General features: G+C 37.5%; 1 protein-coding gene across 16 annotated transcripts in view; it reads left to right on the top strand.

Annotated features, from left to right (window-relative positions):
- stxbp5l (syntaxin binding protein 5L) overlaps positions 1-27,085 on the top strand; it is a 197,979-nt gene that overhangs the window by 123,436 nt on the left and 47,458 nt on the right. For 10 of the 16 annotated variants that reach the window (XM_067443857.1, XM_067443855.1, XM_067443852.1 and 7 more), the window contains 14 exons: positions 1,811-1,874; positions 3,275-3,358; positions 6,541-6,664; positions 7,395-7,470; positions 8,493-8,650; positions 12,294-12,366; positions 14,856-15,003; positions 15,110-15,177; positions 16,264-16,304; positions 20,417-20,634; positions 20,899-21,065; positions 21,235-21,360; positions 23,580-23,731; positions 26,410-26,478. In XM_067443857.1, coding sequence (XP_067299958.1) covers positions 1,811-1,874; positions 3,275-3,358; positions 6,541-6,664; positions 7,395-7,470; positions 8,493-8,650; positions 12,294-12,366; positions 14,856-15,003; positions 15,110-15,177; positions 16,264-16,304; positions 20,417-20,634; positions 20,899-21,065; positions 21,235-21,360; positions 23,580-23,731; positions 26,410-26,478 — 1,568 coding nt within the window. The remainder of the gene's footprint in view (positions 1-1,810; positions 1,875-3,274; positions 3,359-6,540; positions 6,665-7,394; positions 7,471-8,492; positions 8,651-12,293; positions 12,367-14,855; positions 15,004-15,109; positions 15,178-16,263; positions 16,305-20,416; positions 20,635-20,898; positions 21,066-21,234; positions 21,361-23,579; positions 23,732-26,409; positions 26,479-27,085) is intronic. The other 6 variants (XM_067443858.1, XM_067443856.1, XM_067443853.1 and 3 more) reach the window with 1 other exon arrangement.

Below are 27,085 nucleotides of genomic sequence, written 5' to 3'. Positions count from 1 at the left end.
AGTTAGAGGAAACTGGCTTTACCAAACGGAGAAAGGTCCGCTCTTGTGCTCTAGTCAAACTGTATATTAACGAAACGCTATTGGCTGTTTAAAAAAAGGGGAAGGGCTGCTAACAGCTGAAGCCGTTTCAGGGGAAACTACGTCAACACGTTGAATAATGCTGCGCGTTTCAAGGCACTTCAGTGGGCCTTTAAGAGTTTGGGCTGCCATTATAATGCTTGGATTAACCAGGACATTTTTAATATAACTCTGATTGTATTTGCCTGAAAGAAGATTTTCATATACACCTAGGGTGACTTGAGGGTGAGTAAATCATATATATATATATATATATCTTTATGGGATACTCTGGCTTTTGTTGGCCTAGCATCTCTGTAATGTCTAGTCCAATAACATTTACAGCAGCAGAGACAGGTGTTTATCTATTGTCATGTGTGTGTGCCCTTGGTGCCCTAGGCAAGAAAAGACTTATATATGTGTCTTAAATTCAATATGTGAGACATGTTAGTCTCATGGTACTTTTTTAACATTTATTTAGCATTCCAAAGCTCAAATCCCAACCTAATATCTAACTTTTTTAATAATTCAAGCAGAACTGCAACTTGAACTTGACAACTTCTGATCACCTCATGTTTTGTTCTATGAAAAAGAGCAGCTCTGACAATTTTGTAATAACTGTGGATTTTTGGAATGACATGAGAGTGATAGACAATGGCAGAATTTTCAGTATGCCTATAAAGCAAGTGATGTGCAGATGTTAATAGTTGAGCACCTTAGAAAAGCAACTTATTACATTTTTACAGAATTTCATTTTTGGGTGAACTAACCCTTTAAGTTTAAGATTGTAAGTTGTAAGGAATGTTTTACAGCGTAATATAAAAACTATTAGGCTTATTAGCAAATAATTAATATTCAGTATGTATATTGTATAATGTATAATAGCATTTCTTTTCTGTATTATGTTATATTTTAATGTTAGTAAGTGTTAAAACTTGTGTTTGCAGACCATGTGTGGTGGCAGAAAGACCAGGGACACTTTTTAGTCATCTGGGGACCAGTCTGAATGGGCATGACGTCTCTGTGTGTGTGTGTGTGTGTGTGTGTGTGTGTGTGTGTCTGTGTGTATAAGACTCTTTTGTGCCCATCTCACCCTGACCGTCGCTTTACTATTTTTCTATCCCTCTTGTACTTGGCACATCCTCACACAATACTAGGGAAGTCATTTCACTGGATGCTGTCAGAGAACATTTTCCGACCTGTCGCTTTTTGCCAGTGAAATACTGCTGAAAAGAAGACCTTGATGCGTCCAATTTAGCTGAAAACACTGATGTTTGCCAGTAACCTTTAGTTTGACGAAAGTCGTTGTCGTCTTTGCTCTAGCTAAAAGCAAGAGATTACTGCAAAACCAGACACATGATCAATAGTTCATTGACATTGGTGTTATCATTCCTAAAACACCCCATAAAAATGATATGATGGATGTAATAATGTGTTTCAGTCTTAATGTATTTCCTGTTGAAACAGTATATGCTTGCTAACAACGTAACAATTTGCTATCCGCTTACTGCGCTATTGCTAGTCTGTGCATTTTTCATCAATAGTTTTTGTTCAATTTCCCAGGAAGAGAAAGACTGTACAGTACATTTTAAGTGTGTTTATTTGCTAAAAGTTTATATTGTCACTTTTTATGAGTAGCCTATATAGTTGACCTCCATAACCAACACATCTACAAGTCACAAGCACAGAGAATGTGTCATTTCATTAGTCCTATTATCTTTGAAGGAGTTTTTCTTTTTTTTCTCTTCCTCAGATCAACAAAGACACATCCAGGTCCCGTTGTTCATCTGAGTGACAGTCCAAAAGATGAGGGAAAGGTGAGGAATGCATTTCTTTCTTGAATCAAGAGCTCAATTTTTTTTTAAACAACTTAGAACTAGTGAGCACAAAGCCTCCCCTTCCCATTATGAAAACATTCATTAGTGTTCCTTAGCATGACTGCTGGAGTTTTTTTTATAAAAGGTACTTTGCATGCGTTGGCACAGTTCTGATTCATTAACACTCATCAGAATACACACACACACACACACACACACATATGCTTGTTATGTGACCTGATGTTCACCCCAACTACTGGTGTTAACGTCTTGTATTGAGGATGCATAGTAAACGTCTCGCTCACATCCACACAAATTCATAATCGTGTAAAGGAACGTTCATCCAAAAATGACAATTTGTTTTCACAAAAAAAAGACAATTTTATCATTATATACTCCAAATTTTTTCAGAATTTGTATGACTTTCTTTCTTCCGTGGAACAGAAAAGGAGATGTTAGACAGAAAGTCTGAGCAGTGCAATAAAAGTGGCTAGTGATTTATATTTCCAACCTCCAAAAAGGACAAAAATCAAAGGACAAGAGACTAAATCATTATATTTTAAATCAGTATGATCCACCATCCACTTTTAAAAGTACAGAAAAGAACAGCTTGGACATTCTGCCTAACATTTGTGTGTTTCCTAGAAAAACATAACACAAAAAGAACACAATACAGGGTTGATATAACATAGGTGAGTGATGCAATGTTAATTTATGGGGGAAATATTTCTTTAAGTCATCTGCCATCTCAGGAGGGGGTTTGGCATTTTGGAGTAGGTACCGCAAGGTCATCATCCAAGAAAAGGATCTAAGAAGATTGCTGTGGTTACATGCTGCTGTAGTCACAGAATATCAGATGCATTGTGGGAATTGATGCGGTCGAACTTAGGGGGCCGTTGAGGATTTGGAAAAGGATACAAAACAGAAAATATGCTGTAGCAGAGACAATATAAGACATGGACACAGTCCAATATCTAACTAATAGGATGAAGAATTTGAATCTGAATTTGAATTAAAGGAAGAACCGTTAAAATGGGATGACATTTCTACTCCCTTCACACCAATTCAACTTTTAAGGTGTAATTTAGTTCAAATTCACACACATGAACTGAAAGGCAATTCTTAAATCCAGAATTTTTCTTCAACACGCATTCTGCCAATGTTTGTGACAGAGAGAGGATTCCCAGTATGAGTTTTGATCAGAGCTGGCTCAATCATGTCCAGTTAAATAATAAATGTGCCCAGTCACCAGTGTGTCAGTTCTGTTCTAAACCAAAACAGACAAAGGGCTCTTGACATTTGTATCACATTCTTAGCTCTGTTTCCACCATTTATTGCCATTCATTTGGGATTTATAGACTCTCTCTCCCCCCCCCCCCCCCACCCTCTCTGTTCCTCAGTTGCTGATAGGTTTTGAGAGTGGTACAATAGTAATGTGGGACCTGAGGGCCAAAAGAGCTGACTTCAGAATATACTATGATGAGGTGAGTGTTTATTTTTTTATTTTGCATAAAACTTCCATAATAATAATAATAATAGCTTTTATTTTATTAATAGGTTATAATATGTGTGTGTGTGTGTGTGTGTGTGTGTGTGTGTGTGTGTGTGTGTGTGTGTGTGTGTGTGTGTGTGTGTGTGTGTGTGTGTGTGTGTGTGTGTGTGTGTGTGTGTGTGTGTGTGTGTGTGCCACAGCCTGAGAGACAGCCGGTGAATGTGTGTGTAATGTGTGTAATACCTCAGTGTGTGTCCCTACTGTCCACCACAGTGACCCCAGTATGTGTTAGTGTGTGTTTGTTAAAACAATGTGGTATTAAATGTTCTAATTTGTTACACCATTTATTTAATTTCAAGTTATGTTATATTGTGTTGTAATATTTTCTTTTTCATTACCATCAATTATTATTATTATTTATGTTAATATGTATTATTATTTATGTTATTCGCTTTGGCAATATTGTATTTTTACATTCATGCCAATAAAGCAATCTTGAATTGAATTGAATTATAATATGTATACTACTATTCAAAAGTTTTGGGTTGGTCAGATTTTAAATATATTGTTGAAATAAGTTTCTACCAATATTGTGAAATATATTATGACAACTTAAAATTTTGTGGTGTTCTTGGGATGGTACTCAGTGAAGGTGGACATTTTAAAGGCAGACTAACAGGTCTATAAGGGTCAGAATTCTAGCTGATAGACAGGTGTTCAAATACTTATTTGCAGCTGTAGCATACAAACAAATAGTTAAAAAAATCATACATTGTGATTTCTGGATAGCAGGGTGTTCAAATACTTATTTTCCTCACTGTATATGCTGTTCTTTTAAACGTTGGTCATCAAAGAATCCTGCAAAAAGATGTATCGTAGTCTCTACAAGAACTACAGTATGTCCACATATAAATATTGTTTGTATAATTTAATATATAGTTTAACAGTGCATACAGTGTTAATTTATGTACACACTATACACACGTTCGATATTTATGTTACATATTATTCTTTGAGTCTCAGTCTCCATGTGAGTGCGCGTCTGTGACCCACAAGCTCCAGTTTATCATCTTGTTATAATCCAGCCCTCAGCCAAAAACAAGACAAACAAAAATAAATTGGAGAAGAACAAAAACAACTAGGCTATATAAATAAAAAATGATGCCTCTTTCGCTCTCCATTGTCCAACTAAATTTATTTTCGGTACGAAGCACTTGGCTCATCTGTACCCCCTGTATAACACACACACACACACACACACACACACACACACACACACACACACACACACACACACACACACACACACACACACACACACACACACACACACACACACACACACACACACACACACACACACACACACACACACAGTGTTGCTGATTAACAACAATACTGAGCACAAGTCACTTTACTGATTTAATTTCCCTCCTTTTGCCATGTGGATGTGTTTAGCATAATCACTGCTTGGCACACAACTTTATCTTCCGTCTGAAACGGGAACTGCCTCCTGCAGCCAGCTGCTCGCATTCATCCTTCCAAAACATGTTTCAATCACAGCTCCCCTTGGCTCACAGCAGCACGCACAAAACCTTCCAAAAACTCACCCTTTTCTCCTTCCAACCCTTTTCTGCGGGTTTCAGTTCAGTGACAGCGCCCTCTGATCATCTGTCAGTGCTGCCTGGGAGTCCGAGGCACCGTCGCTCGGCAAGTGTTTGTCAGAGTGGGTAAATGGAAATGTCTAGGGGTCTGCTAATTGCTGCTTTAGATGCCCCTCTGGTATGCACACGTGTGTGCAAAAAAGTACTTTTAAACAAGGGAGTGAGGAAAGAAGCAAGAAACTGGGAATGAGACCAAAGACTCAAAAGGATACGTTTGTTAATATTAAAAGGAATTGGAATAGATTTGTAAAGGTGCAAAAATCTCTTTCCATCTCATTCATTTAAAGTATACTAAACATCACCCTTAAACACTTTAAACCCCTTTCATACACATTCCCATCTAACATCAAATAAATCTGACGCCAATATCATTCCAATTATTATTTACTGTGTGACATTAGCAAGTAGATGAGTGGAGATCAGGCTGCTTTGATGGTGAAGTAATTACTGATATCGGATTATTGACTCTCAGATAGATAAAGGTTTGAGAGAGAGAGAGAGAGAGAGAGAGAGAGAGAGAGAGAGAGAGAGAGAGAGAGAGAGAGAGAGAGAGAGAGAGAGAGAGAGAGAGAGAGAGAGAGAGAGAGAGAGAGAGAGAGAGAGAGAGAGAGAGAGAGAGAGAGAGAGAGAGAGAGAGAGAGAGAGAGAGAGAGAGAGAGAGAGAGAGAGAAGGAGTCTTTTACAACCAGGGACTATTAGTCATCTCTTCAGTTATCTGATTTATCTAATTTCCGGAGCCAACCTGAAGATGCGAACATGTGAAGGCATCTCTGCATTTGGTTCTCCCTCTTTTCACTTTTCTGACTGTTTTCTAGTGTTATTTCTCTGCCTTCTTCCCTCAGTAAGATTTTGTATTGTTTTTGACAGATCTCTCAAAACGTATCAAAAGACAAAACTACAATTAAAAAAAGTTTCTCAAAAATACAATAAAAATAGTAATATTTTGAAATTTTATTACAACTTAAAATAACTTTTCTATTTTAATATACTTTAAAATGTAATTTATCGCTGTGATGGAAAAGCTGAATTTTCAGTGTCACATGATCCTTCAGAAATCATTCTAATATGTGGATTTGGTGCTCAAGAAGATTTGTTCACATTATTATAAACTTGTTCCACTATATATATATATATATCTATATATATATATATATATATATATATATATATATATATATATCTATATATATATATATATATATATATATATATATATATATATATATACACACACACAGAGAGAGAGAGAGAGAGAGAGAGAGAGAGAGAGAGAGAGAGAGAGAGAGAGAGAGAGAGAGAGAGAGAGAGAGAGAGAGAAATGCACCATGCGGTACTTAGAGGTTTATTTTTATTTTTCATTTGTGATCACATTCTTTTTCTTTTCTTCCTCATTTTCTATCCTTCCACAAAGGCTATAAAATTAACAGCAGGATATAAATGAATTGTGTGATGATCCTGGCATCCTTTTAAATGTTTATTAATGCAGTCCTGCTCGCTTTCTCTCTGTCAGGCCATTCACTCAGTAAGCTGGCATCATGAGGGGCGGCAGTTCATGTGCAGTCATTCGGACGGCAGTCTGAGCATGTGGAATATGAGAAACACAGCCAAACCTTTTCAAGTCACCTTCCCTCATGGTGGGTACACACATAAAGCATTTTCAATTATTAATAATAATCTGGTGTCATGCTGGTTCACTGTTGTTTAAAATAAATACTTAAACCTGTTAATGAGCTTTTTTCTTCTTCATTAAATTAAGGATAGTTAAACATCCTTGAATTTTTATTTTAAACTTCTCAAACAAATGTCAAAATTACTTTTAAATAAACAATTTTTTAAACAGAATTCTAAATTAAAATTTGGTTTTAAAATAAATGTTTTCCTAAAAAAGGATTTCCTCAAATTTCCCCCCAAAAAATGTACGCTTGGCACACTTATAGGGCCACATTATGATCCCAAAGTATAGCTAAGTAAACCCACACAGACTGTTAAAGACCCCTTCAGCCATGACTCACCATCTATTAGTGAAACCTGACTCTGACGTAGTCAGCAAACACACCCCCTCACCAGGTGTGTTCATTATAGAGGATGATTCAGTGTGTGGGTTTGCTGTGTGTGTGTGAATGTGTGTGTTTGTGTGTGCGCGCGCATGCAAGTTTGATTTGACAGGAATAAGTGATTCACTCAATCTTTGCTGCTATGTTTGGGGTCCTGGCCTTGAGCTCAGTTGTTATATAAAGATGAACACACTCACACTGGGAAAAGTCGTTTCTTAATCAAAGTTCTAGACATAAATGTAAGAAAGGTTTAGGTCAAAAAGTGAGGCATTTAAAACTTAACATTTTGTCTTTTTTTTCTTTTTTTCAGGCAAGACTCAGAGAGATGGTAGAAAAGAATCATGTAAACCCATTCTCAAGGTCGAATACAAGACCTCCAGAAACAGGTGAGAGAACACAAAAAAGTCACATAGACTTATTGTGCATCCCATTTACCTTGAAAGAAGGATGTCGGGGCTGGGAATGACGTCACTCCCGAGGTGAATGCATTCCAGTAAACAGGTTGGAAAACTAAGATTGACGCATCCTGACAAAACTTTGTTGTGCTTGCTCTTTAGAAATATAAGCTGTATTATGATAATGCTAAAGTATCATGTCCGACAGATAAAGGTTGGATAGTATTGTTTGCACCGCTGTATTTATTAAGACAGACATGCTAATAAGCAATATATTACTACTGAGCAGTCATATTGGATTCTGAAGTCGGTGTTGTTGCCATTACCCACAGTTCTCCAGTCGCAATTCTGACTTGAGGGTAGCGTTCTTGTTAAAAGTTTCTACTAGGGACTAGGAATTTCCCTCCTCCGAGGATAAATGGACTGCTCCATAATATACAGCTAATGAACTATGGGAAATGCAGTCTTGAGTGTTATGGATGAATTTAATCCTGCTATTTACTTGCGACAGATGTGCCCAAGTCCCACTCGAGAACCATTACTGCTGTTTTATCTTGTCACAAAACAATTCAAGTTTACTGCCAGTTTTTTATAAAGCCAGTTTCCCTCAGGAGATGAGCAGCAAAACATAATTTGAAGAAATCTTTGATTGCTTGGTTTTGTGTGTGGGTTTTTCCCTCCCTAGCTGTGTTCAAAGAAGTGGTCATAAGTGGCCGCTTCAGTTTTAATGATATTTTATATTAGTTTGGTTATAATGTTGTTTTCCCCCTTTTGTTTCTTCCAATTTTCATAAAGACTGAATATTTCAGGGTTGTGAAAAAGATTTAAATTTAAATTGAAACTGCATTCCTATCAACCTTTTGAGAGGACGTTTGAAGTCAAAGCAAAGTTGTTTTGTGGGGCATGAAAATCTCCTTCCAATAAAATAGAAGCTATGGGTCTTGACATGATAAAGAAATCATTTCAAATTATGTCTTCCATTTACACTCTCCTTTTATTTTTCTGTCTTCTAGTAGTGAAGCCTTTGTAATCTTTTCCGGGGGCCTTTCGTATGATAAGGCAGGACGGAGACCCACCCTAACCATCATGCATGGCAAAGCCATCACAGTGTTAGAGATGGACTATCCAATAGTGGACTTCATGGTGCTCTGTGACACGCCCTATCTCAACGGTGAGTATGCTGAGTGCTTCAGTCTGCTGTTCTTTCTCTCATTGTAGACCCAATCATTGTTGTTAAAGGGATAGTTCACTTTAAAATGAAAATTCTGTCATCCTTTAATCACCCTCAAGTTGTTTCTAACCTGTATGAAATTCTTTCTTCAGCTGAACACAAGGGAAGATATTTTGAATAATGTCAGTAACCAAACAGTTAACTGGAGCCATTGACTTCCATAGTATTTTTTTTCCTACTATGGAAGTCAATGAGTCCAGTTAACTGTTTGGTTACTGACATTCTTCAAAATATCTTCCCTTGTGTTCAGCTGAAGAAAGAATTTCATACAGGTTAGAAACAACTTGAGGGTGATTAAAGGATGACAGAATTTTCATTTTAAAGTGAACTATCCCTTTAACAGAGAGTGGAGAGGAGAGTCATTTGAGTGAATCAATTGATACATTCTGAAAGCTTCTAATAAAGCTGATCTGATTAACACATTTTGTTTGATCCAAAATACAGCAAAACAATAATTATTGTGGAATATTTTTACAATTTAAAATCTTTTAGAAATCATTACAACATGCTTATTTGCTGATCAAAAAACATCAGTGTTGTAAACAGTGTTTTTTTATCATAAAGGTTTTTTATCAGCAAATAAGCATATTAGAATTATATTTAAAGAATTATATTGTATATACATATAATATACATATACACTGTAAAAAATAAAAACGGAAAATGTACTGGTAATTTTCTGCCAGTACATTATCCAGTAATTTTACGGACATTTCTGTTGACCCTTAAAACACATTCAAAATACAGGTAAAACACCTGTAAAAAAAAAAAAACAATACAGAAAATACCTTCATATTTATACAGTTCACTGTGCCCTATTTTTACAGAATTGTTTTAGTGTATATATAAGACTTCAGGTGCAAAAGTCTCTAAATCCGTCTGATGTTTTTCTTTAAAATAAGCATTTTGTCAAGGTTCTATCTATAGGTTTCTACCTAAGTGCTGGTACTTCTAAATGGACTGAAGCTGGGGTTTAGTAGGTTTGAAGTGAAAGTATTTTATGAACGTATACTATATGCGGAGAGCATTCACTCAGTATCATTATCTACGAAGCGGCTTTTAGAGGCTTTTGCATCTGAACTCTTCATATATATATATATATATATATATATATATATATATATATGTATATATATATACACACACACAAACTATAAACTATACAGATAAAGTCTTATTTGGATGACTCCCAGTAAGAGGACAGTTTCACTCACATATGACTTGCATAAACTCATTTTGTTATGAAATGTTTGAAATGTTGCTTCGTGAAAGTGAACCGAAGCAAGAAGAAAATGCAACATTGTAGCAAATTAAGTCCGTTTCGAAACAAATCAAATTGAAAACGCTGTAAGATCCTGATTATATTTGTGCCACCCAAAAAAATAAAAATAAAAATAAAACTAGCAATAAACAAATACTATTCATCACATGGTTCTAACATGTCCCCCTAAATTATTATTATTATTATATAAATTATTATTATTTTTTGATAAGAAATTTAGACATTTAGAATGCTATAAATGTATTTCTGAATATGAGACACTTTTGAATGGTAGATTCTGTAAAATCTTTAGAAACAACCAGCTCAAAGGAATGACTCATTTGCAAATCTGACATCAGTAAGGTGAGATGCTACATAAGAATTGATTCTGAATGTTTTGAGGAGTGACAGCTTCGGCTCTGTTCAGTCAAGGGGAAAGACAGAGTCGCTATATCAGTCTCTTTCTCTTGCCAGACAAAGCCCTGTCAAGCACGTGTATGCACATGCACATTTGTTACCCAGAATACAACAGAAAAGAAACAGCAAGCATACACCAAATGTGAAGGGATTTCAGTTGTTCTTCCTTTCTCCCTGCTTGTCTCCCGGCTACTCTCTGCTTATTCTTTCCCTCTAACCAACACACATTGCAAAACAGCACAGTACGTAGCTCTACATATTCATGACCTGTACAGTTTTCATAAAAAACATAATGTATCATTAGGATTCCACTGTCTCCAGAGCTTAATTGTCATGCACAAACACACTACACAATTAATGTCTTTGTCCCCTTGGTTTCAAGATGTCACCATTGTCATCAGTTTTCCCTGACAAAGCTTAAAACTGAAGTGTGTTTTGTATACACCCCCAGAATAAAGAGAGTTGCAAAAATAATGAGTTTTAAAAGTTTCTTTAACACTTAATCCATCTACCATTGCTCTTATAAAATACATATCTCATGCCATTGGTCAGGAGGTCCGGATGCTCAAATAAACACGTTAAACTGTCAAATTAAAACACATGTTTATAAAAGCACGACAATTGATACCCTTATGGGGGGAATCAACCTATGGTTTACCTAAAGTTTTATAACTCTATTATAATAATATATTTCACCCCAAAAAATGAACATTCTGTCGTAATTTACTTAACATCATTGTTTTAAACATGTACGACTTTCTTTTGTGAAACATACATATTCATAATATATTAATATAATAATGTTCAGTGTGGTCCAATTTTATACTACATTACTTGTCCTATAATTTAAAGATCCCATTCCTCTCGTGTTTTCGAAGCTTTGATTATGTTTACAGTGTGCAATATAACATGAGTTCATGTTTCGCATGTAAAAACAGTATTTTTCACACATTTTACTTATCTGTACAGCGCTGTTTCCTCTGTCCTAAAAACGGCCTGATGATTTCCTTGTTCTATGAAGTCCCTCCTTCAGAAATATGTAATGAGTTCTGATTGGGCCAGCGCTTCCCGTGTTGTGATTGGACAGCAGCTTAGCACACTTTGCTCGGAAAGGTCACGGCTCTTCTTCTAGTGGGAGAGCAACAAGACCACGCCCCCTTTTTTGCGTGTTCTTGTGGGCAGAGGGTTAGTCAACAAACGGTTCTAGTGACGTCATTACATCCCTGCACTTCCTGCTGTAGTCCAAACCGGCCGTTCCCTGTAGGCTTAAAGGGAACTTCTGTTAAATAAAATATCTCGCTTGGCATTGAACTTTGAGCTTTATAATTTTACATTTATTATTTATGCTCTAACTGCAACATTACACACTAACTGAAGTTTGAAAGATGGAATCGTGAAGTACGGGACCTTTAAGTATCCATAAATCTAGCATAATCAAGTGTACGGCGTCTGTTCTGGCAGGTCATGTTAGTCAAACTCGCATCTACCTATAGGTCACGTATATATATATATTTTCATATATACTCATTTACACTCCTCCATCCCCAGCTCCTCCTTTCATCAGTCAGGATTTGGTATTCTTATTCCCCTTGAATCAGACTTAAATTGATTTATTTTGTTCATTTAATATGAACATTAATGATATCTGCAATACATCATGTTGGTTCTGTTCTGTTTACCCTCAGGGGGTTATTGCTGCTCTCCCTACTCTTATCCATGCGAGGCATGGATGCGCAAGGAGTTCTTGCCCAGAACAGAACCCAACCACAATCCAAAATATATGCTAAGAGTCAATCAATCATATTCGATGATAGTGGTCCTGACAGAATTGTATCTATTGTTGTGCTGTTATTGTCTTGAGTTTATAGATCATGATTTGTTGAGATGTTGTGTTTGTGTTGACAGAGGTCCAGGAGCCATATGCGGTGGTGGTTCTGCTGGAAAAAGATTTTGTTGTGGTCGATTTAACCCAGAGCAAGTGAGCAATCTCTTTTCTCTCTTTCCACCATCATACTCGCACACTTTATGCCATGTGTGTGTGTCTGAATGATGTAACTCGATGTGATGTACTCCAACAACACCTCACACTAGTACTTCCACCAGAGGCAACATTGCTTAACACCCAATAAATATTGTTTGTGTGTGTGTGTGTGTGTGTGTGTGTGTGTGTGTGTGTGTGTGTGTGTGTGTGTGTGTGTGTGTGTGTGTGTGCGCATTCCTTTTGTAGATGCTTTGTGAAAAGGGTTTAAATCTGAGTTTGTGTGGGGGTATGTTTATCTGTTATGGGTAAATATTATTGTTGTCACTCATAAACATCCATCAAATTAATCATTACTAAGAACAAGAGCCAAGGTCAGCCTGACACTCATACACAGACACACACCATCTGGATATTTGTCATTCTTTTAAGTACCCCTCCTTTGCCAGTTTGACATCCATTTTTTTCTTTGGTTTAAGGCTATTTCTTCCGAAAGACGGATTGCAAGAACAAACAAACTGCTGCATTCAAACCCTCCCAGAATCATCCATATATTCCATTCTTATTTTTTACGGAATATAATTGCATTATTTATTATAAATCATTTATATAAAAATAAAAGCCCTTGTAATCTTTAATCAAAACAACTTCCCCTTCTTCTTTTATCCACATATCTCTGATAGTATGTGTTCACATGAGATCATAGCATTAGTAAACCACAACTATAAAATGATCCAATCAATTCCTGATTGTATACAATCAAGTCCTGCCCTACATTTTGTCATGTTCGAGAAGCCGTCTTGGATATGCATTACAATAGGGAAGAAAGGACTATTGTAACTTTAATTTCATGCCGACTTTAAACTTAAACTTTGTACATTACTTACAATTTATTATATTTTTTAATAGTGTTATATTACACAGTAAAAGCATTAAGCCACTCAAGACAGTCATAGACAGACTTGATCCTAAGACTTTTATATCAGCAATAGCAATAAAAGACACTAACACTAGCATTTATTAATAATAATGACAATATTATATTATTATTAATAAAATATTCTTATAGTTATTAATCCTTTTGTTTGAGTAACATAGTTGAGTAGCATAAATGTAGGTCAGTGGCATCGATACAGTACCTGTGGGATTCAGTACCTGGTAGCCCACATAGAGTCGCCCACAGGGCACATTCTATAAATAGCCTCAATTTCCTTTATCATGATAACACTTATTCTTAAGTATTTCAAATGTGTCGCCCTCCAGAACACTTTATCCCTTCAGGTGGCTGTCACTTAAGTAAGGTTGGATACCTCTGATGTATTCTGTTTATACTTGCCTGTAGCAATGTAATGCAAATTAATACAGTCAGTTGATGTGCGTCGCAGATGTGTGCATGTATAATGGACATGGGCACGCAACAGTTCGAGTAGGACCGTTGACTTTTAGATATAGGCTATTTTATGATATTTTAGGGCCCTAATTTAATGATCCAAGCGCATGGCGCAGGTGCACTGAGAGCGTGTCTGAATCCACTTTAGCTAGTTGAATGATTGGAAAAATGGTAGGAGTGTCGGCGCATGGTCTAAAAGGGTTGTCCCTAGTCTCTTAATGAGCCATTGGTGTGTTTTGGGCGTAACGTGCAATAAACTAGTCAGAGTCTTATCTGCCATTATTCCTTTAAAAGCCAGTTGGACTTAGCCTGACAAGCCAGACCCACATCAAGATGTTTGGTCTGGAAACTCACCATTGACAGGGCTCAATCCGAGGGGCGGGATAAACGGTTGTCTTTCAAACTCCCTCTGCACGGCGTGTACGCAATTGGATAGCGCTACAACCAACCAGAGCAACGAAGGTGAAGCAGAGCTCGTTGAAAGATTAAACTTTCACCGTATCCGGTCGGCAAAATTCAGAAAACATTAACTCCAAGTTTTACAGAGTCTCGGTAAAAGCTGATTCGAAGGCCGCCGTTCGCCAGTTTCTGTTTACTAGTAGCACGCAAGCTCAACTCGGCCGTCATTATGTTAAGCCCCGCCCACCAACTCTATACACGATGTGATTGGCCTGACCAGAGTTTGGCTTTTACAGCTCAGAAGTGTATTGAGAGTTGCTAGACGACACTCGCGGCAGCTTAGATTTGCTGCCGCTAGGGTGCGTCATGATTTCTAGGCTAATTTGCACTTGCACCTTGGCGGATTCGCTATTCGCTATTTACATGCCGGAATTTGTGATCGGAAAGACTGAACGCTTCTCCAGACAGGGATCCTTTAATTTTTGTGTAAGTGGATAGGTGCATATTGCTATATGTCAAAATGATAACCGCGTTGGGCAGACACTAGAAAAGTACACTTGCGTTGGGCCTGGAGCCGCATTGCGTCGGGTGTATGATAGGGGTATAGGGCTCTAAATTTGACTCTTCCAGTCACGCTTGAGAGAAATTTCCTGCTTTATAAATACCTGTTATACTTTTTAAAATACTCTCTCTCTTGTAGTTTTCCTATATTTGAGAACCCCTACCCCATGGACATCCATGAATCTCCAGTCACGTGCACGGCTTACTTTGCTGACTGTCCCCCTGACATCATACCCGTGCTTTACTCCATAGGAGCAAAACACAAAAAGACCGGCTATAGCCACAAGGTTTGTCCGCTAATTCATGTCCTTTTCTCAGAGTTTCTCAAATTTCAATGTAACTTAACATATTTTTTATTATTGTTATTATTATTATTATTGTTTGTGCGTTCAGGAGTGGCCAGTCAGTGGTGGCACATGGACAGTCGGTTCGCAGACATATCCAGAGATTATCGTTACAGGGTAAGTGAATTTGTGTGAGCTTTTTCAATCTGCAACTGTGACTGAAAACTCATAAACAAGGCTAAATGCCAGCATTAAGTATTATTTTAATGATTATTTTTAGTATTGCATGTTTACATTTTAGAATACACTACACTTTTGAATGGTATTGTATTACAAATACATCAACTCTCAAACTAAATTTGTGGGTGACACAACTGTCCCAGAGCTGTAACACTTCATGTTCTCACTTTTTTGTATGTGTGTGTGTGCTTATCACATTGTCGCTCACAGCAGTATCGACAGGTAGAAGGAAACATATTGGGAATAAAAAACTGAATGTCACACTTCCTTCCAAGTCTCCAATAAATAATTTTAGATATAATGCATTGGTAGGTGTTTCTTCAAATATCGGCACCTTTGACTCTGTGTACTTTTAGAAAATAAACTCACTTTTCCCTCTCTCACTAGTTGTCACAAACAAATTTTTGTCATGAATATCACAGTATCATTTCCACCACGTCAATTTATGTTTTTCTGGTTTCATACGTTTATGTAATCTAAAAGCTTCTCATTAACGAAAGTGGTAAAATCCATGTGCTTATTTTTCTTGCAACTGAATTTTGAAATTTTTATATTTTTGAAAGCATTTGGACTTAGCTTCGTAGCTTCAGGAGTTATGTTGTGCAGGTATAACAAATGAACAAATCGGCCCACACAAGGTGACGCTTCTTACGTAAAATAGTTTGACATTCCTGTCTCAAAAAATTGAAACTTTCCTCCCACACATGGAGGTCATTTATAGTATTTTTATTTTCTTGAAAAATCTGTATTGATTTTGTTTTTGTTCTGAAGCGTGCATTGATTGCGTTTGTTTTCACTTGAAGTCAATGATGTCTAAAATGTGCCCTCCTGCTTGGCTCTCATTGGTAAATGTATCGCACTTCCCCGCTTTAATTCAATAGTGCTATTGACCTTGTCTGTTGTTCTCTATGCCTATTTTTCCCTCCTGTTTCCATAGATGTCATTGCCTGCTTCCGGTTTAACACATACACTCATCCGCTCATACGATCGCTCTTTGTCCTTACTCTTTGTTGTCCCACACAGACATGCAGACGGATCGATAAAATTTTGGGATGCAACAGCGAGTAAGTGTCTTCGATTTAAAGAGCTTGACCCCCCTTTAAACTCATGCAGTTCCATCTCACTCTTACTTACTTCTGCCATATGAGTCCTTATTTTTCATTTCATTCTTTACCACTCAAACCAAGTGTATTTGACCAAAATGGACATCCAAATACCACACCGATATGTGCTAATTTCACAACCATGGCCATTACTTAAAAGAATATTCTGGGTTCAATAAAAGTTAAAGGGATAGTTCACCCAAAAATGAAAATTCTGTCATCATTTACTCACCCCTTGTTTCAAACCTGAACGAATTTCTTTCCTCTGCTAAACACAAAAGAAGATATTTTGAAGAATGTTTGTAGCAATGCAGATAGAACAACCATTCACTACCATAGTATGTTTTCCCTCCAATGTTAGTGAATGGTTGTTCTATCTGCTTGTTTAAAAAATATTGGTTACAAAATTATTCTTCAAAATATCTTCTTTTGTGTTCAGCAAAGCAAAAAAACTCAAACAAGGTTTGAAACAACATGAGGGTGAGTAAATGATGACAGAATTTTCATTTTTTGGTGAATTAAATTTAAGCTAATTTGACAGCATTTGTGGCATCATGTTGATTATTATTACCACAAAACAAAATTACTCATCCCCTGTTTTCTAATTAAAAAGCCAAATTTGAGGTTACAGTGTGGGACTTACAACTGAAGTAAATGGGGACAAATTTGAAGGCTAATACGTTCAATAATACATTTATAATTTTACAAAAGCACTTACATTAATGTTTGAGTTAAAACTTCATAACTTTACTGTCAATATAAGGTTTTATGGTGGTGTTCTGTTGCAACAAAGTTGAATATAATTTTACAAAGACTGATTAAAGATTAATAGGTTATCCACCCCACACTCTAAAACCATGTTAATACATACTGTATATTGTTTACATGTTGTGGCTATAATGTAAAAAAAACCTGTCTTATTTTATTGTTAACAGATACACCTTATCCACTTCCAGTGTTATATAACTATAACACTGTATATTAGTATCCACACCAATGAACAATAATATTCTGTTTGTTATAAGTGCATGCTGCTGTTATGTTGTCTTCTGCTTTAAATGCCCGAGCTCTGATTTGGCTGTCAAATGTTTTTTTTTCTTCGTTCATCAGCTGATTGCAAATGTAGCCTGATGAGGTATAGCCTGGTATGATTGGTTCGTTTCACTCAAGCCTGTGAACCAGTCAGTGTTTCTAGACTGATCAGTATCGATAAGTGTCATGAATCTATCAGTGCCCATGTTGGGAGTATAAAAGTGGAAGTGTTTGGTTGCTTTGGGTGTCTCATCCTTGGACTGCCCCCTTTTATTGACATTTGTCATTATGACCGAGATATGGCGGTTGGAGCGGCCTTCCGTTCGTTGTGTACTGGCTGTTACTTTCAGTTAACGCCATGCAAGTTGCTGTAATACTCCGTGGCAAGTAACCATGTGTATTTCAGCATGATGACTCTCTTTGTCTTGGTTTAACTGAAGTTAACTGCAGTTATTTGGTGTGTACACATGGAGTGCTCTGTTTAACGATTTGTATTGCTTTCACAAGTGTGTGTGTGTGTGTGTGTGGTGTTGGTAACTGATTGTCTGGCTTTAACCAGACCAAGCTCAATTTAAAATTGAACATTGGTCTGGGAAGTCTGCTCTGTATTTTTTACTGCACATGAGGCATGATCAACAAGCATTATTTGAATGACTCTGTATGCAATTGGATAGTCCTTCAACCAATCAGACCACAAGAGGCGTGATCAACGGGCAATGACCCATCGCTTCTCTATCTGACATTGTGTTAAACCCGTCAATAGCACGCCAGGTGGATAAGCCAGTCTTTGATTGGTTCCCGCAAAAGTTTAACAGGAGCAGTAGAAATTAATATACAGGTTTCCAGACTGAGGGCCCCGTCCACATGGAGAGACATTTAGCTGTATACGTATAAAGTACAGCCAATCCGTATTTCGCGAAATGGTGATGTCATCACACTACGTCCAGCACGGTGAAAGAGTTAAGGGATACAACTACATGCGCACATCAATATTGTGTATTTGCATTATTGTAAGGGTAGGCTTAGGTTTGGGGTAGGTGTAGGCGTTAAAGGGTTAGTTCACCCAAAAATGAAATTTAAAGACCTCAAATAAAGATTCAAACGGTCATGAATCAGTGTATTGATTCGTGATTCGGATCGCCAATGTCAAATGATTTCAGCAGTTTGGCAGTTTAACATGCGACTGTTTGAATCTTTATTTGAAGTTTGAAAACAAACACAGAATCGAAGACAGTGCTGAATAAAGTCGTAGTTTTTGCTATTTTTGGACCGAAATGTATTTTCGATGTATCAAGAGATTATAATTAACTAACTGATGTCACAGATGGACTACTTTGATGATGTTTTTATTCCCTTTCTGGACATGGACAGTATACTGTGAATACACTTAGATACGCTGTCGGACTAAATATAAAATATCCGAAACTGTGTTCCGAAGATGAACGGAGGTCTTACGCCGCATTCACACGGGCGTAGGCGTTAACGCTTCCCATTTACTTTGAATGGGTGACATCATCCGTTGCCGAACTGAATTGTGGGTTCCGTCGCGGCGCTTCACTCGCGTTGCAAGCGGCAGAAGTTGAAGATTTCTCAACTTTTCAAGCGCCAGGGCAAGCTTCATCCAATCAGATCGCCGTATGGAAATATCCTACAGCAGACGCTTGCCAATTGCGTTCATTACTGCTCCGTGAACCAGCCAGACGCAGCTCCCGGACCACTACGTGATATTCTTCCCGCTGTGGGCGCTTTTTCAAGATTTAATGTACTTAACAGCTTCGTGCACCTGTACAGTGCACTGACAACAACTACACGGGCAATCGCACTCACACATACAACCAAATCGGCATCCATTTCGTCTCACAGACTAGCTGTCATAAAAAGGCGCTTTCTTGTGTTGTGTTTTGGTCCAAGCAGCAAGTTAATCTGATTGGCTGTTGTCACTATGACGATCACGTCAGCACCCAGCTTCAGCCACGCCCTCCGTCAAGCGTTAACGCCTACGCCCCGTGTGAATGCGGCGTTACGGGTGTGGAACAACATTAGGGTGAGTCATTAATGACTTAAGTGAATAAAACACATCTGTTAAGTAGCAAATGTATTTATTGTTATTTTATCGTTGGATTTTGCCTCACCTTTTACCACTGCTATACCCCCTTCTAGCCACAACTCTTCTTCTCTGTTTTTACTGTATTTCTGTGGCAGAATTACAGTGCCACACACTGGCCTGGCATGTATACTACATTGTTTTGAGTCGTTTTCATTTCTGTCATGTGTATGCAGATTTTTTTTTTATTAATGAGGAGGAAAAAAAGACCGGATTGGTAAAGCTTTGTCTTTGTGTGGACGGGGCTTGAGTTGCCGGGCGAAATCAAATCGCCGACAGATCAGGCCGGGTTTACCCAGTCTAGTGTGTGTGGTAAAGCTGAGGTATTTGTGGGTTAGCATGTACCATTTTGTGGTGTGATTGAGACCTTGTGTGATTTTTATTGATTGGGTGGGGTTTTTTTTACTATACATTTTTGTATATTTAAATAAAGTTATTTGTCTTTATACTTTATGTCCAGGTCTCCATGCTCACCGTGCCCTTAGCAACGAACCTGCACACCCTTGCATAGGGCTGGTATTTCCTGGTGTAGATGACTATCAGTTATCAGTAGAACTCTTAGTTGCCTTTGTTAACCTGTAGCCATTTTCAAACCTGACCACTCCACCAGACAAATACATATACAGTTCCTCTGTGTTATTGTTATAGCTGTGGTGTGGATTTCTCTATTCTCAAAGAATTATAACAATTATTAAAACTTTATAATTCTATTTATTGTTATACTTATCATTTGTGAGGTTTTTTTTCCTTCTCTAAAAGTAGATTACTAATATTTATGGTAATCAACATTATGCCACCTTTAGCTCCTGTCGATTAAGGTTAACTAGTAGTAAACATAGAATATTTATTTTAAAGCATTGTTTCCATTTTAACACCCTGTGCATCACATTCACTATGTAATAAAATGTGATGAGGTGATGACCTCCATCTCTGTCAGTCACACTGCAGATGTTGTATAAGCTCAAGACATCAAAGGTATTTGAGAAGCCTAAGAGTGGAGACGTGGGACGCAGCGGCGAGCTTTTGGAGGAAGACCCCTATGCCGTTCAGATGATCAGCTGGTGCCCGCAGAGTCGTATCTTTTGTGTAGTCGGCATCAGTGCCCACGTCATCTTGTACCGCTTCAGCAAACATGACACCAACACCACCATTACGGTGAGTTGACAAAACTTCTAACTTTTAAATGGATAGTTTAAAAAAATAATAATTAAGATTTCTGTTCAAACCTTTCTGTGTGGTCTTTCTGTGGAATGCAAAAAAAGATGAATACTTGAATAATATTTAAACGGATTTTGACCATACAATGAAAGCCAATTGATTTGTATTGAATGGACAAAATAATTCTTAAAAATATATTTTTTGTACATACTATGGATTTGATGAATTAACTTTACGTTGCGTTTGAATACTCCATTGAAGTCCTTAGAGGTGCGGCTGCAGTGTGAGATGGAGGACGTCATCTCTCCGTCGGATACCGAGAACACTCCATGTTTTTCCGACCACAGCGGTCTCTCACCCCAGCCACAGCCCCCCAGTCCCCGCAGCAACACGCCGGACAGTGTGCGGGACAGCATCCCTTGCCTCAAGTTAGACCACACAAAAATCTTACAATGTTTATGTTTTCCTACTAGATGTAGGACTTGACACAACATCGTCAGCTTACTTACTTGCTAGATAATACAATAAAGGTTAATTGAGAGTTTAACATTCAAATTAGATTCCACATTAAACTGAATTTGAATACTTACCTCTCAGGGTTAAAGATCGTATGATCCGAATGCCTCCTGGATACCAGGCGGAGCTGGTGGTTCAGTTATTATGGATCGACGGAGAGCCGCCACAACAAATCACCAGCCTGGATTTAAACTCCGCCTATGGACTGTAAGTGACCCCTTATCTTTTATGTCATCTATTTTATTCAGCCAATAGAATCTTCTTTTTTTCCCTAATTTAATAATTTAATAGTCTGCCTTATATTGTCTCTTTCAAATAAACACAGTAGTGTTACCAATATGTGGTAATACCATGTTTTTTGTTTTGTTTTAGTTTTTTCTTTGGGGGTGGGGGGTGGGGGGTTAGGATTTGTTTTGACTTGCTTACCATGGTATATGAGTCTGGTAATCAAACAGTATTGTGTCAGTGGTATATGAGATTTAATATCACTTCTTCTCTGACTCATTATAGCAGTCCTCCCATGTTTAATGTAATTGATTTTGTCATCATCAAAACTCCAGACTCATGTGTCCAGCTGTTAATATCCCAGCTCACAGGGTGTTTGATGTTTTCAATTAAAGTGGAGAAACTCTTAATTATAATTTGGTTTCCTTTCAAATCTTTCACTTGTTGTCATCCTGTTTTGATTCACTCACAACCATGTCATCAAAGCATTATTAGAAGCAATGGTTGCCACGGTGATGTCTGGATACAATGGACAGAAAGACTTTGAATTCAGTCAAGCAGATTAAATGTCATGGCACACCCAGTGTCATTCGGACTATATATATTTTTTGTGTGTGTGTGTATTGAGATTTGTTTGTTCATGACTGGGCCCAGGGGTGTGGGTTTTACCAGTGTTTGAGGGAACATTTTATAACCAGTCTCTTGCAACTGATCTCATAAAGTTGCATACCCGTTGTAGATCAGGTTAGATGTTTAACATTCTAGACAAAATAGTGGGAGTTTAAATTTTCTGTGAAATTCAGTGAAAAGCTATAAACACATTTTGAAAAGTTATTAACATTTATAAATCTAAAGGGGTTAAGTGTTTTTGGCGAGGTGGGTGAGTGAGAGTCGTGGGAGGAACGAGTGAGACCGGTGCGTGATGAGAATGAGCGTCACCTGCGAGGCACACCTTTCTCGAGTCCTTTCATGAGGGAGCCCAGAGGCATATAAGGATGAGCGACACCAGTGAAGGGCGAGAGAGAACCAGGCCTTGATTTTACGTTGTGTTTAAAGGCTGCAACATACTCCGCAAGAACAGAGAAAAAAGTTCTCACTCCCAGGGCTGCGAGAAAAAAGACGTAATTTTGTTCTCGCGGCCCTGGTTTGGGAGTTCTCGCAGCTTGTTCTTGACACATCGCCTGAGCAGAACTTTTTTTCTTGCGTGTGTCCGAGAACTATTGTGTGTTTGTCATAGATTTAAAGTAGGCAGGGTTAATGTGGAGAAACGCAGATGATCGGCACCTGCTTTTCTCGTGAAGTACGGAATGCACTGGCCAGAACGTACTTTATTCTTGTTCATGCCACCTCGAGAAAACGAACAAATTTCTTTGTTCTTGCAGATGATGTTCCGAGCTTTATTCATGTTTTATTATATATATGTGTGGCAGTCATACGTGAGGGCAATGTAATGAAGTATGTTGAGGCGGGAACTGGCTAACATTTAAAAGACTTTGATAAATACATAAACAAAAGTCCCTCACCGACGACTGTCGCACACACGTACATTTGAAATTCTTTAGGAGAAAAAAATTGCACTGACCCCAAACTTTTGAATGGTTGTGTTTTTATTTTTAGTTAGTTAGTTTAGTTTAGTTTAGTTTACTTTAGTTTAGTTTAGTTAGATGTTTCATATCTTCAGAATTTATACTGAATTGACTTTTAATATATTAAATAATTTTGAAGAGACTTTGTGTATATTCTGGGGATGTCCAGAGACAATCTCAAGGATCGGTATTGGGGCCAATTAATTTTTTAAAATTATTTTTTTCCACAGTGAACACAGAGGATGAGTTAAAGTGAACATAAGACTGTGAAATTAGAGCTTTGAATGTGGCTTCATGGGCCCTTAAACTTTGCATTCAGCTGTTTTGCGGCATCAGTCCATTTTACACAGGGTTTCTTGTCCATCACAAAGAATGCGTTAGATTTATGCGCATCCATACTCTCGTTTTTTTCATAGTAAAATAGCAGTGACGCACAAAGGAAATAGGTTAAAATACATGAATTGGAAATTGTAACTGATTCTGGTATATTTTTTCATATACCAGTATGTTAGTCAAGACTGAACTTGACATTATAATGGGCTTTTGTATATAACTGACACTTTTAAAATGAAACATAGTTCTGTGTATGATCAGTGAGTGTGTGCGTTTGTACAGTTTGGCTCTAGGTAACTGCAATGGTTTGGCAGTTGTGGACTACCTACAAAAGACCATTCTTCTGTGTATGAACACACTGGAGCTGTATGGATCCGCAGACCCTTTCCAGCGACTAACACGCTCTCCTCGCAAAAACCGGCAGTCCACATCAGGTACACGTGCACAATGTGTCTCAGAAGCCCGCAAATGTTCAAATACAGTGTGTTTCTCTGTAATACCAGCTGTGAGCACACACACGTCGCTGGCATGCATCTGCAAACATGCTCAGTGTTTCAGCCATCAAAAGCAAACTTTGCTTTTAAAAAAAAATCTCAGGCTGTCTGTCTTCTGTCCTTGCCTGTAAATATTCTTTCTCTCTTCCATTAAACACACATACAGTCCCTCTCTTAACTGCATGGGACAAACTGCATTTATGGTTGCCTTTTCTGCATGTCGTCTGTTGTATCTCTGTTGCTGTTGGTCTTTGCCTGAGCACGACACCTAACAGAGAACGCGGCGTAACCTGCCATACGGACTCGCTGTTACTAATCCAGCACAGATCTCGCTCCACCTGCCCTCCTCTTTCCTCCTACCCCGACTGCTCACACACATATACACACTCTCACAGACCATCCAGAGAAAGATGTCATAAGTGAAAGCTGAAGATGAAGATCTGTTTTCATAGAGCTTCATCAAAAGGAAGCTGTGGGAAGGCGGTCATGCTGGCTCCTCACTTCAAAGCGGTCTCTCTCCCTCCTCTTGTTCAGACTGCCGTATCTTTAGAAACCGAGAGGCTTTGAGCCGACATGGAGATGCAGAGGTGGGCAGAAAGGTCGTTCGGTGCGGTCGAAGAGTGATTTTGATCCGTACCTTATGTAAGCTCTTGAAAAAGAGAGAGAACGTCTTAACGCTCTTCCACACACTTTGGCTGTGTGTATTCCCATCTGGTGAACTGAAGGGCCACAAGTCCCCCTCAGTTTTCTTTCTATCATTGATTACGTTCTTTAGTATATTGTGGAATCCAAAGGTCTGAGACTGTTTCTATTTTAAAAATTTCAATGCAGTTTTCCATTGCAAATTATGTTGACAGTAACAAATTGACTCCACTCAGTAATTTTCTTTCATTAAAACTTAAAGGGTTCATTAATGACTCACCCTAATGTCTTTCCACACCCGCAAGACCTCCGTTCATCTTCGGAACACAGTTTACATACGCACAGTATACTGTCCCTTTCCAGAAGGACCAGAAAAGTAATAAAACATCCTCAAAGTAGTCCATATGTGACATCAGTTAGTTAATTAGAATCTCTTAAAGCATTGAAATACATTTTGGTCCCAAAATAACAAAAAACGACTTTATTCAGCATTGACTTCTCTTCCGGGTTTGTTTTCAATCCTCAAACAAAAATTCGAACTGTTATGAATCCGTGTATTGATTCATGATTCTAATCGCGTGTCAAACTGCCAAACTGCTGAAATCATGTGACATTGACAATCCGAATTCCGAATCGATACACTAATTCATAACCGTTTGAATCTTTGTTTGAGGATTGAAAACAAACCCGGAAGAGAAGACAATGCTGAATAAAGTCGTAGTTTTTTGTTATTTTAGGACCAAAATGTATTTTCGATGCTTCAAGAGATTCTAACTAACCCAAAGATGTCACATATGGACTACTTTGATGATGTTTTTATTACCTTTCGGAGGTCTTACGGGTGTGGAATGACATTAATCATTAATGACATAAATTTCATTTTTGGGTGAACTAACCCTTTAATATCCCTTTAGTGTATTAATAGTACTTATATACAATATCATTCAAGAGTTTGGGGTTTAGAAAGTTTTTTTTTTAAATGTTTTAGAAAAGTCTCATACTTACCAAGGATATATTTATTTGATCAAAACCACAGTAAAACAGTAATATTGTGAAATAATATAACAATTTAAAATGTAAAATTCTATTTTAATATATTGTAAATTGTAATTTGATGGCAAACTCAAATTCATCATTTCAAATTCATTACTCCAGTCTTCAGTGTCACATGATACTTCAGAAATCATTCTATGCTTATTCAAAAACATTAATCATGGCTGACGAATTGATCACAGATATGCTTATTATATTAATGAAAAAATAGTGCGGTATTAAATATTTCTTAACAATGGTTTATCATAACATTTCTGTATTATTACTTTTTTCTCTTTATCTCCAGTTTTAAAATCAATTTTGAATCCCAGAATTTCAGTCAGGTCTCAGACTTTTGGACTCCTTTATCAGTGATGCCACAGTTTGCACTGTAAAAATTAAAATGGTTGGTTACCTTATATTCAACAAATGCAATGTTGCGATGGAGCAATACCAATGTGAGTGGCGACGGTTTAGCTCAGTTGGTCCGCCTGATGTCAGATACTCACACTCGGTTTAGACAATATCTATCTACAAAATTAATTCACACCTGCACATATACACTTTTAAATAGACACAGATAAGAGAGGATCCATTTTTTTGTTCGTATTTTGTACTTACTGTATGTTATTTTTGTTGTTTTGTACAATTTCATTTCCAAATTTGAGATGGCTATTAATCCCAAAAAGCTGTTTCCTTCTGTTTAGCTGTTTTTTATTAAATTTTTCCCCTTATTTTTTATAGAAAATACAAATGGTTAGGCTTTACTTTCCAAGCTTCATTCCTTCATTCTCTCCCTCAATACACTGGGTCTTGCTCAGATTGTGGTCACACGCGTTTAGTCACTATGAGCCTGTTTTGTTTTTCTCTCCTCCTCTTTTCCTCCCTCGATCCATCTCTCCTCTCGTGGGTGGCGGTGCTGGGGCATGGGGGCGCTGTTGCAGACTTTTGCATGCGCGGCCTGTCTAACTTATATTCCGATTCAAAGAAACGGATCCGTACTTCCTACCAGAGTAAGTCACGTCTCCAGTGAAACGCCGACGGGGGCAACACTACAGCAAGGAGACAAAGCACAGACAATGGGATGCCATTTATCAATTTTTTGTTTTTGTTTTGATGAAGTTTACCAAAGGTAGAATTACTATACCGCATTATATTCCGTGCAAGATGTTATTATTTATAGCAATTCAATAAATTGTTACAGAATATCATAACATATCCTGAATTTGCTTACATTGAAACATCCAATCACAATCTTTGATTGTCTCCTTGCTAAGTGTTTTATTGATTTGTGCCAAAGGTTTGTTCAATGAACCATTTACTCAACCATTTACACTTATTCAATAAGTAATAAGATTTTTTTTGTGTGAAAAAATTATATTTTTTCATACTAATACTAAAGTCAAATAGTTAACATTGATAAAAATAGTATTTTAAAAAACATTGGAATTGACCTGTGAATTTAAAGTATAGTATAACTTTTTTTTTTTATCTGACATATTTCTGGTGATCAGAATGGGCCAAAAATTCGGTATACAAAAATATTCTCTGCCGATGGAATTATCACGTTTGTGAAAATGAGGCTTTCACTGCATTCCTCTATATGACCATAATCTCATA

This window comes from Pseudorasbora parva, chromosome 5 (assembly GCF_024679245.1).
Source record: "Pseudorasbora parva isolate DD20220531a chromosome 5, ASM2467924v1, whole genome shotgun sequence".
Lineage (NCBI taxonomy): Eukaryota > Metazoa > Chordata > Actinopteri > Cypriniformes > Gobionidae > Pseudorasbora > Pseudorasbora parva.
This window is presented reverse-complemented; position numbering and strand designations above follow the sequence as displayed.